This window comes from Balaenoptera musculus, chromosome 9, assembly GCF_009873245.2.
Source record: "Balaenoptera musculus isolate JJ_BM4_2016_0621 chromosome 9, mBalMus1.pri.v3, whole genome shotgun sequence".
Taxonomy (NCBI): Eukaryota; Metazoa; Chordata; class Mammalia; order Artiodactyla; family Balaenopteridae; genus Balaenoptera; species Balaenoptera musculus.
The window spans coordinates 59,246,277-59,263,104 of NC_045793.1; the positions used below are offsets into that span (position 1 = coordinate 59,246,277).

Below are 16,828 nucleotides of genomic sequence, written 5' to 3' on the forward strand. Positions count from 1 at the left end.
AGAGAAAAAGTCTGCCTTCCGTGTCACAACAGATGCCGTGGCGATTCCCGTGGTACAGAATGCCAAAGAGCTAGTCTAAAAAATCTGATTAGCCCAAGGCAATTAAGTAGAAAATGAGACGTGCTAAAGATGAGCGCTTTTTAAGTGATAAGACACATTTAAACCGCGATTGCATAAATAGTGCATAGAAATTCTCAGATGAAGACACAAAAAATAAGAATTTTACCAAAGTGACCCAAGAAGAAAACAGCACTTCAGCTTTACTAATATGTTGATTTGTGCAAGAATATAACATTACTAAGCACAGCAACTCATGTTTCGAGGCTACCTATTTACTTCCTAAGATAACTTCTTGAAGTTTTAAATTTTAAACGTTGGAGTTCATTTGCTTCCCAAACCCAGGAGCAGGAGCAAGTATTGCATTCAAGGAATTGCAAGTAGCCGCCTGAAGATCAGGTGCGTGAGCGCTGACAAGGCAGACGCTCATCGTTGAGCATTTCTCTCTCGGAAATAGGAGCTTAGCTCAGGAACGCCTGTGGCATCTTCAACAACTGGGAACCCAGCCATCACAAGCTGCCCGGTGTATTACTACTATCCCACAAAAGTGCACGACACTTTTATAAAAGGTAGAGAAAATAAGAAGAGGAGAAACTTGTTCAACATTAAAAATACACTTCACATAGTCAGCGTTAGCTTGATCATATATCTGACCTAACAATTTGAGTGGAGGAGAAAGTTCTGGGTGTGGGGAGAAGTGGCAGGAGTAAAAGAGGCAGGAAAAAGTTGGTTGAAAAAGATGACTGAAGAATGTTCTCTTCTTTCTTCACATTTCTCATAAGAGTCTTAGTTTTCAAGGGTCAGGGGCACAAAAATCGTTGCTATGGAGTCAGATGTGTTACAGGTTATCACTTCTTAGAAGTGGGGTCCTGTGTGCATACTCTACAAATTAATTTTGAGCAATCACATTTTCAAAGTTAGAGATGATAATCAAAATAAACAATCAATAGGCAGATGGAGAGGAAAGAAAAATCTGTCCCGAGACGTGTTTGAAACACTTAAGAGTGGCGGTCAGAAACGAGGCTAACTTGAAAGGAAGAGAAGTTAAAAGAGCACAGGAGCAGCAGCTATTTTTGATTGAAAGGTTTTATTTTCGTTGAAAAGTTAAAAATTGTAACTGTTAAGTATTGCAAGGACATATAAAGGGGGGGTGGGGGTGGGGCGGGGACTGCAGAAGGGAGAATGGCTGCACATTTCCCCTGAGTAAGAGGCTAAAGCAGCTGAGGTCTCAGCTGCCCAGCAGCGGTCCACTCCTCCTTAACCCCGGGCGCCCCCCCAGGCATCTGCAGCCACTCTGCCAGAGAAGCCCGTTCTCAGCAAGCAAGAAACACCAGGAAAGGAACAACTCTAGGAAGCAAGTTAAAGCCAGGATAATTTGCAGGGGGGGATAAAACTTTACTTCTCAGATTTTCATGTTTGAAATGAAATGAGAAGGGAGGAAAGAATGTGTTAAAATGTCCTGTTGCAGCTATTTTCAAGTTGTAAGAAATCAACCTGCAACACATAGGACTATTCTTTTTAGATAGTTGATCAGAAAATATAAAATGTTTCCATCACAAGTATCTTTGCTATCCTACACTAAAATGTTATCACGGTCTTCAAATTAAATATTCATTACAAGAAAGGTAAATATTTCTGATACTTTAAAATAAGAGACCAAGTAAAGGTGTTAAGTTGATTCCCTTCCTGAGCTGCACTGTTAGAAAGGTCTCAAGTTGAAATCCATCTCTACCTTTCACCCACTGCAGCTAGATCTGTTTTCTGAAGCACAGAAGAGAGTTTGTCTACTTTTAGTCTTCAAGCTAAACATTTCCAGACCCTTGGAGGATACCTCCTATGACAGGATTGCCAGACCCCTCACCATCCCCACGGACTGTTCTGGAAGTTGTCTACTTTGTCAATGTCTCTCTTTAAACGTGACAGCCAGAAATGGACACAATACTACAGATGTGGTTAATTAGAGCAGAGTACTGTTAATTTTTGTGACATATGGACACTACACTATTATCGGAATCTAAATTTGATATTTTGTAGCCACGTTATGCCACAGTTCATACTAACTGTTCTTTTCCTCAAAAACTGCACCACGTAAAGTCACCTCCTTCCTTACACACCAATGAATTATGATGCATTTACTGCTATAAAATATTATTTTTGAATAGCACTACAGCCTACTTAAACCTTGTTAACTCTAAATTCTGTTATCTATTTGTAACAGTTAACCTTTTTCAAGTCAACCATGGATTTTAAAGCAAGCATCTTAGATCTTCATCACAGTTATCCATAAAATGTTGAAAAGAGAAGACCCAGGGCAAAGGCTTGTGATCCTTCACTAGGGACCACTCCAGACCCAACCCAGTAAACCCCACACCTGGTGGGTACTGGTTCAGCCTGCCTCATGCTCACAAAGCAATCCTGCTAGTCTAACACAGCATCTCACACACAGAGCATCCTAAAGCCTTGACAAATGCTCAGCTGAAAGCAAGATTCCCTTATCTTTCAAAGCAAAGTATAAAAAATCTACACATATTAAAAATTATAGTCATGTAAAAATATATATGCACATGGAACAAAGACTAGAACGGAAGGAACATCAATGGAAATGTTTCTTCTAGTGTCAGACGGTGGAGATTGTTTTTTTATTCAATACTGTCTTTACTATAGTTACGTTGTTTAAAAAAACTGAATTTTGCTTAGACAGAATTTTGCTTGGAAGCAGTTCGGAAGCAGTTCATGTGGAACAACTTTAAGAGCACTGAGACTCTATCTGGTTCTACCAACCTGAAAAATACTTGTTGATCTTTAGAAACACCAGCTTCTTTTTCTGAATTATGCACTGATGCTTTTGGCTTAATATTTTTAGAAATCAGGGAGATAGCAAACTGGAGAACTGGATCCTAAAGTTTAGAAAAAGCCTGGATGTCATGCATGTGTGTGTGCCCAAGTGTCTATCTGTCCATGTTTGTCCGTCTGTCTATCTGCCTACCCATGTCTATCTGTCTTTCTATCGTGCCTGTCTCTCTGTCTCTGATGGAGAGATTGGAAAGGATAGAAAGAAAAAAATCACAATGTTAATATTTCTGTGAAGCTCTGGACTTAAACAGAGCTCCAGACCAAGAATCTCTAACGGACACATAAGCCCATGTCATCTATTTATTTAGAGTCCTTTTTTATACTAAGAGTAGGAAATAAGACCAACAATAGAATTTACACTTGGGTGTTTAGAACTGATGTAATGGTAAGTTCTAAGAAAAGGGATCAGATAGAGTAAGTGTGGACAGTTAGTAAAAAAGAAAAAGAAACAAAGTAGCTGGTTATTTTGGAGAAAATGTGATCCATAAATATTGCACTTATTACAATCCCAACCAATCTGAATATCTGATTGAGAATTTTTTAACATGTCAGGGTTTCTTCAATGCTTCAACACTTTGTTTGGAGCATGGTTTTTATCAGTGAAAACCAGTGCTAGAAACTGGATACGTGTTACTTTTCTCTCTCATCGGTTTTCTCACTGTCCCTTGCTAATTTTCAATGTCTGAGAGACAAGTGAAAATTCCGCTTTGCTTAGAAAAACAATTTGTCCACCATACTAGAATTTAAACTAAATATATGAGGTAAATCAACAGGTTTTTGGATTTATGGCAAACTCTTATAATAAATGGATAAATGATCAAGTACTAAGTCCGGGTAATATTTGACAGCTGAAAATTTTACTTTGCTTAGAATAAATTTTTTCCTAATATACTAAAAGGTAAGCCAAATGCATGTGGTAAATCAGCAGATTCATAAGCCACAGCAAACTGTCATCTAAAATAAATAAAATGTCCGACTAGAAAGTCCAGTTATTATTTGACAAGTGAAAATTCACTTTTTTTTCTTGGAATACCATTTTCCCACCACCCAAGAAATTCAGCTAAACATATAAGGCAAATCAACAGCTTCACAGATACATGGCAAATTGTCTTAAATAAGTAAAATGTCCAATTAGAAACTCTAGCTATATTTGACAAGTGAAAATCCCACTTTGTTTTGAAATACAATTTTCCTACTACACTAGAAGTTAAAATACAGGTGGTAAATCAACAGCTTCATAGATCCACAGGAAATTCTCATAAAAATGGATTAAAATGTTCAGATACAACGCCCAGTTATTATTTGATAAAGTATATAATGCACATTAGCACCTCTTTTTGCTTTGCGTGTAATCTTGCGCAAAACGGGTAAGAAACAAACAACAATGGAAACAAATATCTGAGAAAATCCAAAATTCACTTATGATAACAAATGTCAAGAAAGTGTTTTAAATGCCTGTCTATTAAGTTGGGGGGGGGTGGTTTTAAATGCAGTTTTGTTGTTTTAGGTAACATGTTATCTCAAGTATTTATCTATTAACATTGTATTTTTGTTTTAATGTTTAACATTGTTTTGTTGCTTTAGATTAAAGTTTTATCAAAACTACTTATCTACTGATGTTGTTTTTTCCTTAGAAAAATCTATTTCTGAGCAAAAATTATTTCATATGTAGAAGAATAAAAAACACAAGGAAATATACCAAATGATTACTATGTATATGTTAGAATAGTGAGATCAGAGAAAACTCTCTATTCTTTGGTTTTAAATATTTGCGTACTAATGTTGTTCATTTAAAATTTTAATTAGAAAAAGTAATTAATACTATTTCCTTTTAAAAAACTCTGCAAATTTAATGTTATTTAGATAGTTAAGGCTCCTTGAAGAGAAAAAAAGGAGGAAATTAATTTGATCCCATTTTCAATTTTTAGAAATTATACATGTGCAACTCTGTGAAAAATGTATATTATTTAGGCACATATATATGCATAGATAAAGTAGAGCCCATAATGTTTACTGGGGTTATCACCGGATGAAGAAATTACAGGTGATCTTGATTTTTTTTTTCCAGTTTTCTGGAGTTTTTCTTCCCTAAATTTTGTACAACGAATAGGAATTACTTTTATTATGATAAGGATAATACTAAAGCTGGGGTTTTTTTCACCCCCCCCCCCCCCCCGCCAAAAAAATCCTGGCTAACATTTTGAAATAAAAATTCAAATAGGTTCAAACTTGTTCAAACTTTTAAAGTCTTGGGATAGATGTTTAAACCTGAATTTTCTCTATCACCTACACTATTTTTTAATTTCATTTTTTAGAAAAAAGAATGTCTATCAGTTAACAAACAAGTAGATGAAGTAACTTTCCTGGATTAAAAAATGCTAAGAATTTGACAATCCGGTGGTCACCAAAACAGTACTCTAGCATACATAAGAAATCCTGAAATTATTCTACATTGCAGAAAAGAGTGAACATCCTAAACATTAAAAGGCACTAGGCACTTCTAAACAGTATAATTATGTTCACCCAACTTCCTAGAAAAATATCTTTCAGTGTTGGAAATCTGCACTTCATTCATTCACATATCTGATAGTCAACATTTTATTTCTGATTAAAAAGTAGAATCTCAATAAATGTGCTACAGTTTTGTTTACTCCTAGAAAGGCTCGCTTTAACTGAGATCTCTGCCATCGTATCATCTACAATGGGTCAAATTCTTATCTATCCTCCTACAATGGGTCAAATTCTTATCTATCCTCTATGTATAAATAATCTGTAGCAATGTTACTGAAATATGCTCAGTTTTAGCCTTTATATACAAATGTGTCTCATCTGTGTTTCAGGAACCTCACTCAGTTGTACGCAATTGGTTTTTCATTTTAAACTTCTTTTACTAAGATTATCAACCGATTGTCCCTTTTCTCAGTGCCTAACACTTTGAGGCACTTAAATGGAAACCCACGTTAAGGCTTTTTTTCCAGCATCCTTCCTCATCAGTATTTTAGAGTCTTGTAACTCACTGCAATTTTCTCTAACGTAAAATAAATGTTTATACGTATAAATATACACAAATATTTGCGGCCGAATCTCGGCAACACGCTTCAAAGGATTAAACGTGCGGTAACCGTGACTAAATGTATTCATTCACCCTACAAGATTTAGAAAAATGTAATGTTGCAGAGAGATCTAGGTCTCTGCGTAAACCTCGTAATCACCACCACAAGGCCGTAGCTGGGAGCCTCCGAAGCCCGCCAACTACACTGGAGGCATCCACAGCTGTTTCTAATTGTTTTTTGCTTTCTCGAAATAGTGCACTTGGTGGGGCAAACCGTTCTGTTTGCAGCATCTCTGGCCCCCAGCCGAGGTTAACCCTGACCTCAACACCCTGTTTGGCTCCTAGCGTTTCATGATTCCGTTTCCCTGCTCCGCAGGGAAAAAACCTAAGAAAAACGAGATTTCCATCGCCGAGAAATTCGCTTAGAAAGAGGGGAGAATTAGGCGTTTCAAATGCACATTTCTGTGTTCTCTCCAGATCGGATTCAAGAAAAGGAAAAAAAGATGCGTTTGTGTAGAGGGGGGGCGCAGCTTGACACCCATTTCCTACGGCTCGCCTCTGGGCTGCAGAGCCCCATTCGCGGGGTGAGCCACCACCCCCCCCCCACAAGTGGTCAACGACCCCCAGCTCTTTGAGGCAGGGATGGGGAGAGGTTCACCACCAGGACTGCTGGGGGTGGGTGGGGAGCAACGGGAATTGAAATTAGAGATGGAATTTCGGCGCCTCTGGGCAGGGAGGGGCCCGCGGGGGGCGCGGAGAAAAAAGGCCAGGGGTCAAGCCTGGTAGGGGGCGCACAGGGCCCGGGAAGTGGGGTGCGGGGCGTCCTGGAGGAGGGGTGCACCGGGGATTCCGCAGCAAGAGGGGCTGATGCCCAGAAAATGCACCCGGGTACCCAAAACCCGGGCGGGGGATGGGGAGGCGGCGGCCTGTTGGCCCCAGGACCTCCCGTCGCGCGCGGGCCACTAACCTGTCAGCAAGAAGGTGCCAGTGGTCGCGGGGCTCATCCTGCGTGTCCCCCGACACTGTCCCGTCCAAGCACAAGGGTCTCCCAGCTCCCACCACCAGGGCAATTGCATTCTTGGCCTGCCTAGGCCGGCCGTCCTCGATTCTCCCCTCCCCTCCCTTTCTTCTTTCCTCCCAGCTTGGCCAGTTCAGCATCAGCATCCTGCACCCCCTCCTTAATCCCGTGCTCCCTCTAGCGGCGGCCAGTGTAGCATGGCCATCGCCCCCACCCCCCATCTCCCCCATCCCCCATCCCCTCCGCCCCCGCTCCCCCCCTCCGCCCCCCTAACCCGCGGAGCACGCTGGGATTTGGCGCCCCCCTCCTCGGTTCAGCCTATATAAGGCTCCCAGTCGGCGCTCTCGATACACGCGCTTCAACTTCGGTTGGTGTGTGTCGAAGAAACCTGACTACGACCTGAGGAGACCAGCGAAGAGGGACCACCGAGCCTCGCGAAAGGTCCGCTGAGCGGGCTCGCGTCCGGAGCCACTCCGGGCTGCCGAGCACCCAGCGGAGCCCACGCCTGGCACAGGTGTGGGACCTCGTCCTTAGTGTCTTCGCAGAGGAGTCCTCGCGTGGTGAGTATGCGGTGAGGATGTTTCTTTTTTTTAAGATCACATTCATTCCCCCTTCTAATTGGGAGCTGCGGGAGATGGAGCAGCGCCCGGAATGTCTCCACGCACACCTTGTCACGCCTTCACTGGCTGTGCCCCAAAACTGCATAGAGAAACCTAGCCTTCAGGGCTTTGATTTCCAGAACCTAAGTCCAGATACGGACTGTAGACACATATGAGCTGTGGACAAACATGAGCTGCAGACGGACATGAACCACAGACCAATTTGCGAATGCGCTGCAAAGTGATGTGCACTACAAACTAATTGGCGCTTCAAATGCGCTACAAACTGATGAGCGCTTCAAATGCGCTACGGACGGATGGGCGCTTCAATGCGCTACAGACTGATGGATGCTTCTTTGCGCTAAAACCAGTATGAACTGCAACGATATGTGAGCCGCAGACTGATGACTGGTTTGCGCTCTAAATGCGCTACAAAATCTGAGCTGTAGAAAGGTCAGCGCTACAAAAATGATAACGATTAGCACAACAGCGCTTCATTGCGCTACAAGACACAGGAACCGCAGAGGTACATGAGCTGCGGAACAATTTACACCTAAAATGCACTACAAAGTAATAATAGCTGCAGAGGTACACAAGCTGCACTGTTTTGCGCTACAAAGAAAGCTGAAGCGCACATGAACTGAAGAGTAAGATTACTCTGTCTTCTTGGAGGAACCCCACCCTTTGTCTCTTACACACCTTTTGGAATGGCTCCCACTATGTTTTTCTACAGGACGGTTCTCTGCATGATGGTGCTGTTAGACAAAATGGAGCCCTGGGCAAAAATTAGTGTTTAACATTCTGCCCACACCATTCCTGCTATGGCAGTGGAGTGGAAGGGCGCTGACTTGAGCGTAAAAAATCTTTTGGTGGTGGCAGAACGGGCTGCCTTGCCTAGTTGCGCTTGATTGAAGTGGCGGTATAGTTGTAGTGGTGGCGCGAATTGGCGTCCAGCAACAGTTTGTGGAAACTGTTGGTTTGCTTAGTCTTGGAAGGCGCGGGGTGGTGGTGGGGGGATTGGATCTGGGGGTGATTGCTCTTGTTGCATGAAATGAATCTGCCTGTTGGAGGCTGGTGGGAGGGGCTTGGGGAGGGGGGAATCCTGGGAGAGGCATGCAGCCAGTCTCAGACCTGCCCCGCCCATCCTAGCGCGCCTTCTCTGCAGTATCTCCTCAGAACAGGCTTAGCACCTCCCAGCACCTACTCTGAGCGCGCCTCCTCTGCGGCGCGCCTTCCCGGAGCGCGCCTTCTAGACCTTGCCTCCCCAGACCTCGCGTCTCCCCGAGCCCGCCTCCTCTGAGGCGGTTCCCCTAGACCCCTCCTCCCTCTGAGCCCCCCTTCTCTGGAGCGGCTCCTCCAGACCACACCTCTCAAAACTTGGCCCCGCCCTGAACCAGCCTCTTCTGGGCTGGCCTATGGCCCCACCTCTCCAGGGCCCACCTGCGCCTGCGCAGTGTGAGCCCCCTCCCATCAGGTACCCCTCCTTTGCGCCTGCGTCTTCGCTGCCTGCGCCTGGCTGCACAGCCCAGCTCTCCTGCGGTTTCGCTGCTGCGGTTTCTCTTCTGCGCCGGTTTTGCTTTTTATCCACCAGTGTCTAATAAATATAAGAATAATAAATAAGAACAATTAACAACAATAGTAATTATACATGGCATTAATAAGCACTTTGCATATGTTAAATAACATAATCCCACAATTTAAACTCCTGATAGTGGCTTATGAAGGGTGCTTCCAAGCTGACGTGGCTGGCGCCTCTAAAGGCAATCTAGCTAAATGTTTTTGCTGCAAATGAAAAATAAAACATTTTAAATACTTTTAACATCATTAAATTTTAAGATTTTTTAAATCTTAAAAAATTAAAATAAGTTTAATTTTTTAAAACTAAAGAACTCAAGTTTCTTTTGACACACTAGTGGCCCTTTTTGGTGGGACCTACTGGAATCAGATGCTTTGGTGGCTACAAAATAAAGAACAACTTGAACTTTGTTTCACAGGAGTTTTAAGTGACTTTGTTGGTGCTACTGGCTTGGCCTCTGAGCGAGGATGAGGTGTTTATCTGGATTTTTTTCTTGGAATTTTAGGGGATTAGCCCTGGCTAACTTGCCTACATAATTGTGCCTGACACATTGTAGGCGCAATTTAATGAACACCTGTTCATTAAATAAGTGTTAAATGACCAGAGTAAACTGGTTTATTCAGTGTCTTCCTTGGTGTCTGCAGTTGTTTTCTGGTTTTTTGCTCCTGGCTATTTCCTATGGTGTTTTGCTGTCCTGGGTTGTCCAAGACATTGCTTGCCTTATCTCTCTCTCATTTAACAGGATCTTGAAAAAAAAAAAAAAAGCATTTTTAAGCTCCAATAATGTAAACAGTAATTATAATTCAAAACAGCTAAATTAATTCAAAACACTCAAATAATTAGCTTTTTATAAACTAAAAAGCAAAAGCTAATTATTTAAATTTGGGGCAAGTGGATTATTTAATGGTACGTAATTGTCATTTAAAATTTGTGTAACGTAACAGAGTGGTTACATGAGAAAATATAGATTGAAGGTTTTAGCTGGCATTTAAAAATATCTATATAAAACAAATTTATAGCTAACTGCCAATCCGCTATTTATGTTTCTAACTAAATGAAGAAATTTTAAAACCTGGTTCCATATATTAGAACCATAAGCCAGGACTGTTACAGGGGCATTTAGAAGCACTGGCTCCCAAAAACCTGTCACACACCCCACCAATCACCCCTCCCCCCAGCCCCCAACAAGTATACAATCTATGGATAACATGTGCTAATCATAATTACACCATTCAGTAAGTCCCCAGGCCCCTTTTACCCACCTTGCCACCCTGACCCCTCTTCTCTTTGGAATTTGTGTCTGCATTTTAAAGAGGTTCAAAAACAATGGTTTGAAAAATGTGCATATTATTAGAATTTGCATTTCACAAATAGTACTCATAGCTCTCAAAAAGAAATGTGGACATTTGCAAATGTAAAACAATTAAGCACTGTTTAATGAAGTGTCATTTACTAGTGTGATGTTTAATGTATGGTGGGTTTTGTTGCACTTTGGTGTGTTTGTAGGGGGGTTGCGGGGGATAGAAAGTTTCAAAGTCATTGTGAAGAGTCAAAGATGAAGCAAATGTCTTTACTTCTTAAATAGAGTAATACTGAACTCTTTTTCATGTGTAAAGGTGGCATCTGTCCCAGGGAGCTTAGCTTTATGCTGTGTGTCCTTACAGCTTTTAGGCACTGGGCCCCTTGACCCACCTCCCCAGTCCAGCCTCTACTAAGGGGTTGTTTAAGGAGCCGTAGTCCTATATTCAAATCAAGTTACCGTTCTCCTGTTCCCATGTTAACTGGTGCTCCAATTGCTGTTTAAACATTTGTAAACTTTACTTACACTGTTGACTTGCCTGCCCACTGCCCTATCACTTTTAATGGTTAAACGACTCTGTTCTGGGCAGTTAACTCTTTTAGAGGACTTAGACTCCCACCCCAAAATTACAAACCCCGCGGGTGGAGGCCTTAGGCCTGATATTGGTAAAAGTTAAGGGCCTCAAACTGGTGATCTCGTAGGTCAAAAAAGGCCCTGAATTTCTTTGACCAGCACTGTATTTAAAATTTACAAGAATTAAAAGATTGTGGGGCGGGAGGGGGGAGGGGTGTGGTATGCATCCCCAAGTTAAATAGTTGCAGCAGCCCCTTCCTGTTTTCCTATCTCCAGTCTCTTCTCACCTTTATATTACCTTCCTGTCACCAAAAGCATTTGAATTTTAAACTCTTATTGATCTTCTGTTTCCATAAACAATACAGTGATTGTTTGCTGATTTCCTAATGTATTGTTATTTCTCTCCTATTATTGTGTTTTGCAGATGTGAAAACCATCAGACCTGGGCCTCATTAAAGCCCACCCCAGTGACTGTGATTGACATATAGGTTGTTAACCTTCCTGACCTGGGTCACGCTGCTCCAGGCCATGCTGTGAATGCCTTTTCAGAAGTCTTGTTTCTAAGGTTTTAAAGTATTAGTGTCTTGATGACAGAAGTGACACCTGAGTCAGCTGACCTGCGCTTATTAGTTGCTTTTTAATGGGACATTAAAACTCTTTAAGTTTAATTAATAAAAATTGCATTATTTTGTGACCTCATATTCTGAGTGTCACCAATATAATTAATTGTCTTTAAGCAGCTGGAAATGAAACAATGTCACAGGCTATGATGTGTTAATTACATCTTCTGATTTTTTTCTAAACTTGAAGATTTTATCTTGCATGTCAACTATTAGTTGTTTCCATAGCCTAAGCTATTAAAGTAATTAAGTAGCATTTAAAACTATTAAAATGGCACAGTAATTCTGTCCTTAAGGACTCTACTTGCTGTATAGCCACTCCTTGAAGAGGCCATACCAACAGCCCAGGGCATAAGGGAAAATGGCTGTGGATGGCAGGGCTGGGGCAGGGGAGGGGCCTAAAGAATGAGGAGGGGTCTTAGGCAGGAAGGAGGAAGGGGTATTTCTCTACAACCAGGCATCATGTTTGATTACCATCACCTTTTTTTTTTTTTCCCTTGTACACTATTGGTTGAAACATTAGCTATTTTTCACCTAACTTCTCTGAATAACACGTTTATCTTTGTGGCTTTATTTTACGTAATTAATTTGGTGTCCATTTTTTGTCTTGATGGGTCAGAGAGGAGCAGGTGACCAGGACTGCCAAGTTAAAATGTAGTGAATAGGCAGTCTGCCTGCTTTACATATTATATTTTAAACTTTGAGCACTTTCCTAGAGTTTTCCAAATATGAGAATTTGATGCCCATTAAAAAAATCATCAGTGTTAAAATAATTACTGTAAATGAATTTAACCCTATTTCCAGGAAGTACACAGGCCCTGTGTGCTGATTTATTATATGTGTGATTTATTGTCACCCTACCCATAATTAGGGTATTTAACCCCCCGTCCCCTCCCCCCCACACACACACAGTCACTCACCCCGCTAGGAGTGACCTATCCCACTCTAAATTACAAACTTTTGGGTGGGGCTGTACTGACAAACCTTGTTTAAAAACCTGGGATTACACACTGGTGACCTGAAAGTCTAATGAGGCCCTGGATTTGTCTGACCAACGCAGTATTTAAAAAAAAAAAAAAAAAAATTAGTATCTTTAGTGGGATCTGCATACCCAGGTTGCCATAGTTGCAGCCCCTCCCTGTTTTAATCGCAGCCTCATCACACAGAAATTTAAAGTTTCTGTTCTTTATTAATAACTTTATTAATATCAGCTAACAGTTATTGAATACTCACTATGTGCTTTACCTGCATTATTTAATTAAATCCTTATTATAAGTTTGAGGTATACTATTATTGGGCTTCTTTGAATGTCCCATTTTACAGCCCAGCTACTCCTAGGAGACGTCAATTGATATTTGTTGATTGACTTCATAATAAGGAGGGAAACTGATATACACAGGTTGCTACTCATTGCCATTTCTGTCCCAAAGGGAATTCTCTTTGGGAAATCAAATTACGGTCCGAAAAGTAATTTAGACAATCCCACTGGTTTGGTGGCAGTTGTTGTTTGTTTTGATGACTAATTACCTTCTCTGTAGAGGTGGATCAGGGTCGTGACAGTGGGCCAGAGTGGCCCTCTCCCCCAAGGTTGATGAATACAGGCATTGTGATTTTTAACTCACCTCCCCCCTTCTTTTTCTTGGTTTTCTATTGGCTGGAATAGTAGCAACTTTTCAGGTAACTTTTCTAATAATAAACAGTTATAAGTTTGACTTTATTTTGTGTAACTTTTCCACTATCAATCTTTGCTTGAAAGTTTCTTGCTCTGCTCTCTCCTTATAAACTTCTTGTTTGGAGTGTCTCCTCATTCTTTATTTGTCAGTAAAGGTAATAGTGCTGTTGATACAGTTGTGTGTTGTTGAATCATGATGAACAGATGATTCTGAGGAGGAAAAAGTCATTTGGACATCAAAAAGTAGGCTGCTTTTCATTATCTACTGTCCTATTGATTAATATCTTTTTTGCAGGGCTTTGTCTGTTTATTAACTATTGATGTGAGCAAGTAGAACAAAGAGATGCTTTAAATGCGCATGTGTTTAGAGTACTTTAGTAGATACTTTAAATGATAAAATCTTCTTCGTACTGTGGTGCTTTAAATGTATATGTTGAATTTATGCTTCTGTCTTCACTTACAGAAACAAAAAGCTTCTGAAAACCAAAAGGCGAAAGGGTGGAAGAGGAGGCCAGGACCCAGGCCTCCATCCCCACCGGAGTGAAGCTACACCTGGGAGGTCTCCTCCCACCCCACCTCTCACCCTGGGGCCCGACTGCCCACCTCCTCCTCCTCCTCCTCCCCCCAACGATCCTGCCTCCCCCTCCAGCTCCCCCTGCAGCGGCCAGAGGGGCCAGTACAACCCCAACCTGGCCGAGCGAAGGCGGGAGGATCTCTCTGAAGAGATCAACAACCTCAGAGAGAAGGTCATGAAGCAGTCTGAGGAGAACAACAACCTGCAGAACCAGGTACAGAAACTCACAGAGGAGAACACCTCCCTCCGCGAGCAGGTGGAGCCCGCCCCTGAGGAGGAGGAAGATGACATTGAGCTCTGCGGAGCTGCAGCCGCTGCCGCCCCCAGCCACTCCGATCGAGGAGGAGAGCCCAGAAGACCTTCCCGAGAAGTTCGACGGCAAACCCAGACATGCTGGTGCCTTCATGGCCCAGTGCCAGCTCTTCATGGAAAAGAGCACCAGAGATTTCTCCGTTGATCGCGTGCGCGTCTGCTTCGTGACAAGCATGATGACCGGCCGTGCTGCCCGCTGGGCCTCCGCCAAGCTCGAGCGATCCCACTACCTGATGCACAACTACCCAGCCTTCATGACCGAAATGAAGCACGTCTTTGAAGACCCTCAGCGGCGCGAGGCTGCCAAACGCAAGATCAAGACGTCTGCGCCAAGGCCATGGGGTCAGTCATCGACTATTCCAACGCTTTCCAGATGATCGCACAGGACCTGGATTGGAATGAGCCCTGCCTGATTGACCAGTACCACGAGGGCCTCAGCGACCACATTCATCGGAGCTGTCGCGCCTCGAAGTCGCCAAGTCGCTCTCCGCACTGATCGGCCAGTGCATCCACATCGAGAGAAGGCTGGCCCGGGCAGCTGCCGCCCGCAAACCGCGCTCCCCGCCACGTGCGCTGGTGATGCCTCACGTCAACAGCCACCACCAGGTAGATCCGACCGAGCCCGTGGGAGGTGCCCGCATGCGCCTGACCCAGGAAGAAAAAGAAAGACGCCGAAAGCTGAACCTGTGCCTCTACTGTGGGAATGGAGGTCACTACGCCGACAACTGTCCTGCCAAGGCCTCCAAGGCTTCGCCGGCGGGAAACTCCCCGGCCCCGCTGTAGAGGGACCTTCAGCGACCGGGCCGGAATTAATAAGGTCCCCACAAGATGATGCTGCTTCATCGCCACACTTGCAAGTGATGCTCCAGATTCATCTTCCGGGCAGACACACCCTGTTTGTCCGAGCCATGATCGATTCTGGTGCTTCCGGCAACTTCATTGATCACGAATACGTCGCCCAGAATGGCATTCCTCTGAGAGTCAAGGACTGGCCAATACTTGTAGAAGCGATTGATGGACGTCCCATAGCATCGGGCCCAGTTGTCCATGAAACGCACGACCTGATCGTCGACTTGGGAGATCACCGTGAGGTGCTGTCATTCGATGTGACTCAGTCTCCGTTCTTCCCCATCGTCCTAGGGGTGCGCTGGCTGAGCACACACGATCCCAACATCACGTGGAGCACCCGATCGATCGTCTTCGATTCCGAATATTGCCGATACCATGCCGGATGTACTCTCCGATACCACCCCAGCTCCCACCACCAGCACAACCATCATTCTATTACCCGGTGGAAGGATACAGAGTTTACCAACCCGTGAGGTATTACTACGTCCAGAATGTGTACACTCCAGTAGATGAAAACGTCTACCCAGACCACCGTCTGGTTGACCCCAGCATAGAAATGATCCCTGGAGCACACAGTATTCCCAGCGGACACGTGTACTCACTGTCGGAACCCGAAATGGCAGCTCTGCGAGATTTTGTGGCCCGAAACGTGAAAGATGGGCTCATTACTCCCACTGTCGCACCCAACGGAGCCCAAGTTCTCCAAGTGAAAAGGGGGGTGGAAACTGCAAGTTTCTTACGACTGCCGAGCTCCCAACAATTTCACCATCCAGAATCAGTATCCTCGACTCTCTATTCCAAATTTAGAAGACCAAGCTCACCTGGCGACGTACACTGAATACGTACCTCAAATACCAGGATATCCGACCTACCCTGCATATGCCACGTACCCGACCTACCCAGTAGGATTTGCCTGGTACCCCCCGTGGGGCGAGATGGACAGGGGCGATCGCTCTATGTCCCTGTGATGATCACCTGGAATCCGCATTGTACCGCCAAGCCACCGGTGCCCCAGTACCCACCGCCACAGCCGCCGCCGCCACCCCCCACCGCCGCCGCCACCGCCGTCTTACAGCACCATGTAAATACGCATCATGTCCTTCAGGATCTCTGCCCTCGAAATGAACTCCTGTTTAGCTTCTCAATCAGTGACTGCGTGCTAAATTGGGCTATTGCACCTTCAGACCAACCTGAGGCACAGGTTTTCTCTGAAACGGCTACAGAAGGTCAGGGCCACCCTGGACTGGGGCACATCCTAAAGCACCAACAGACCTCCACTGTTTGGTGGGAGTGACAAAATATTTACCAACAAATTATCTCTGTTTTCACCTTAACTGCCAATCTAATTAAATTCGTAATAAGTTTACTTCCCAGCGAACCCTGGCAGCCTGGGTTTTACCTGCTGAAACCTCTGTCACCATATTAATTATTGGCTGCCAGGTTCCTCATTTAATAGTTACTGAGAAGCTGATGCAAACACAGGAAATGCTGTTTTCTTATGGAGGGGGAGACAAGGAGGAGGAGGACATGACTTTTCTTGCAGTTTCGGTACTCCTCTTTACAATCTTTGGAGGACCGAGGCCTTATTAAGGAAGCCACAATTATTGGTGCAGTGTGAAACGGCTTCCATGATTCTTTTGCTGCACCCTTTGAAACTTCACCATCTTCAAACTCCACTTTCATGACGCAAGGAGCAGCAGCTCGACTGGTTCCCCCAGGAGCAGGCAAAACCCCTGCAACAGAAACACCTCAGGCCTCGGAAGGAAGTACGCT

The 16,828-nt window shown here is 43.8% G+C and overlaps 2 protein-coding genes across 8 annotated transcripts in view; one reads left to right on the forward strand and one right to left on the reverse strand.

Annotated features, from left to right (window-relative positions):
• SGCE (sarcoglycan epsilon) overlaps nucleotides 1-7,135 on the reverse strand; it is a 67,309-nt gene extending 60,174 nt beyond the window's left edge. For 6 of the 7 annotated variants that reach the window (XM_036864448.1, XM_036864447.1, XM_036864445.1 and 3 more), the window contains exon 1: nucleotides 6,930-7,102. In XM_036864448.1, the coding sequence (XP_036720343.1) occupies nucleotides 6,930-7,038 (109 nt within the window). In that variant the 5' untranslated portion in view covers nucleotides 7,039-7,102. Of the gene's footprint in view, nucleotides 1-6,929 lie in introns of all 7 variants that reach the window. The other variant, XM_036864449.1, reaches the window with a different exon arrangement.
• A 158-nt stretch (nucleotides 7,136-7,293) lies between these two features.
• PEG10 (paternally expressed 10) lies at nucleotides 7,294-16,267 on the forward strand. The gene is given in 10 exon segments (XM_036863984.1): nucleotides 7,294-7,551; nucleotides 13,784-14,216; nucleotides 14,218-14,529; nucleotides 14,532-14,652; nucleotides 14,655-14,960; nucleotides 14,963-15,427; nucleotides 15,430-15,770; nucleotides 15,772-15,975; nucleotides 15,978-16,097; nucleotides 16,099-16,267. Coding segments are annotated over 10 exon segments (2,349 nt in total). The 5' UTR covers nucleotides 7,294-7,546; the 3' UTR covers nucleotides 16,141-16,267.
• Nucleotides 16,268-16,828: the final 561 nt, after the last annotated feature.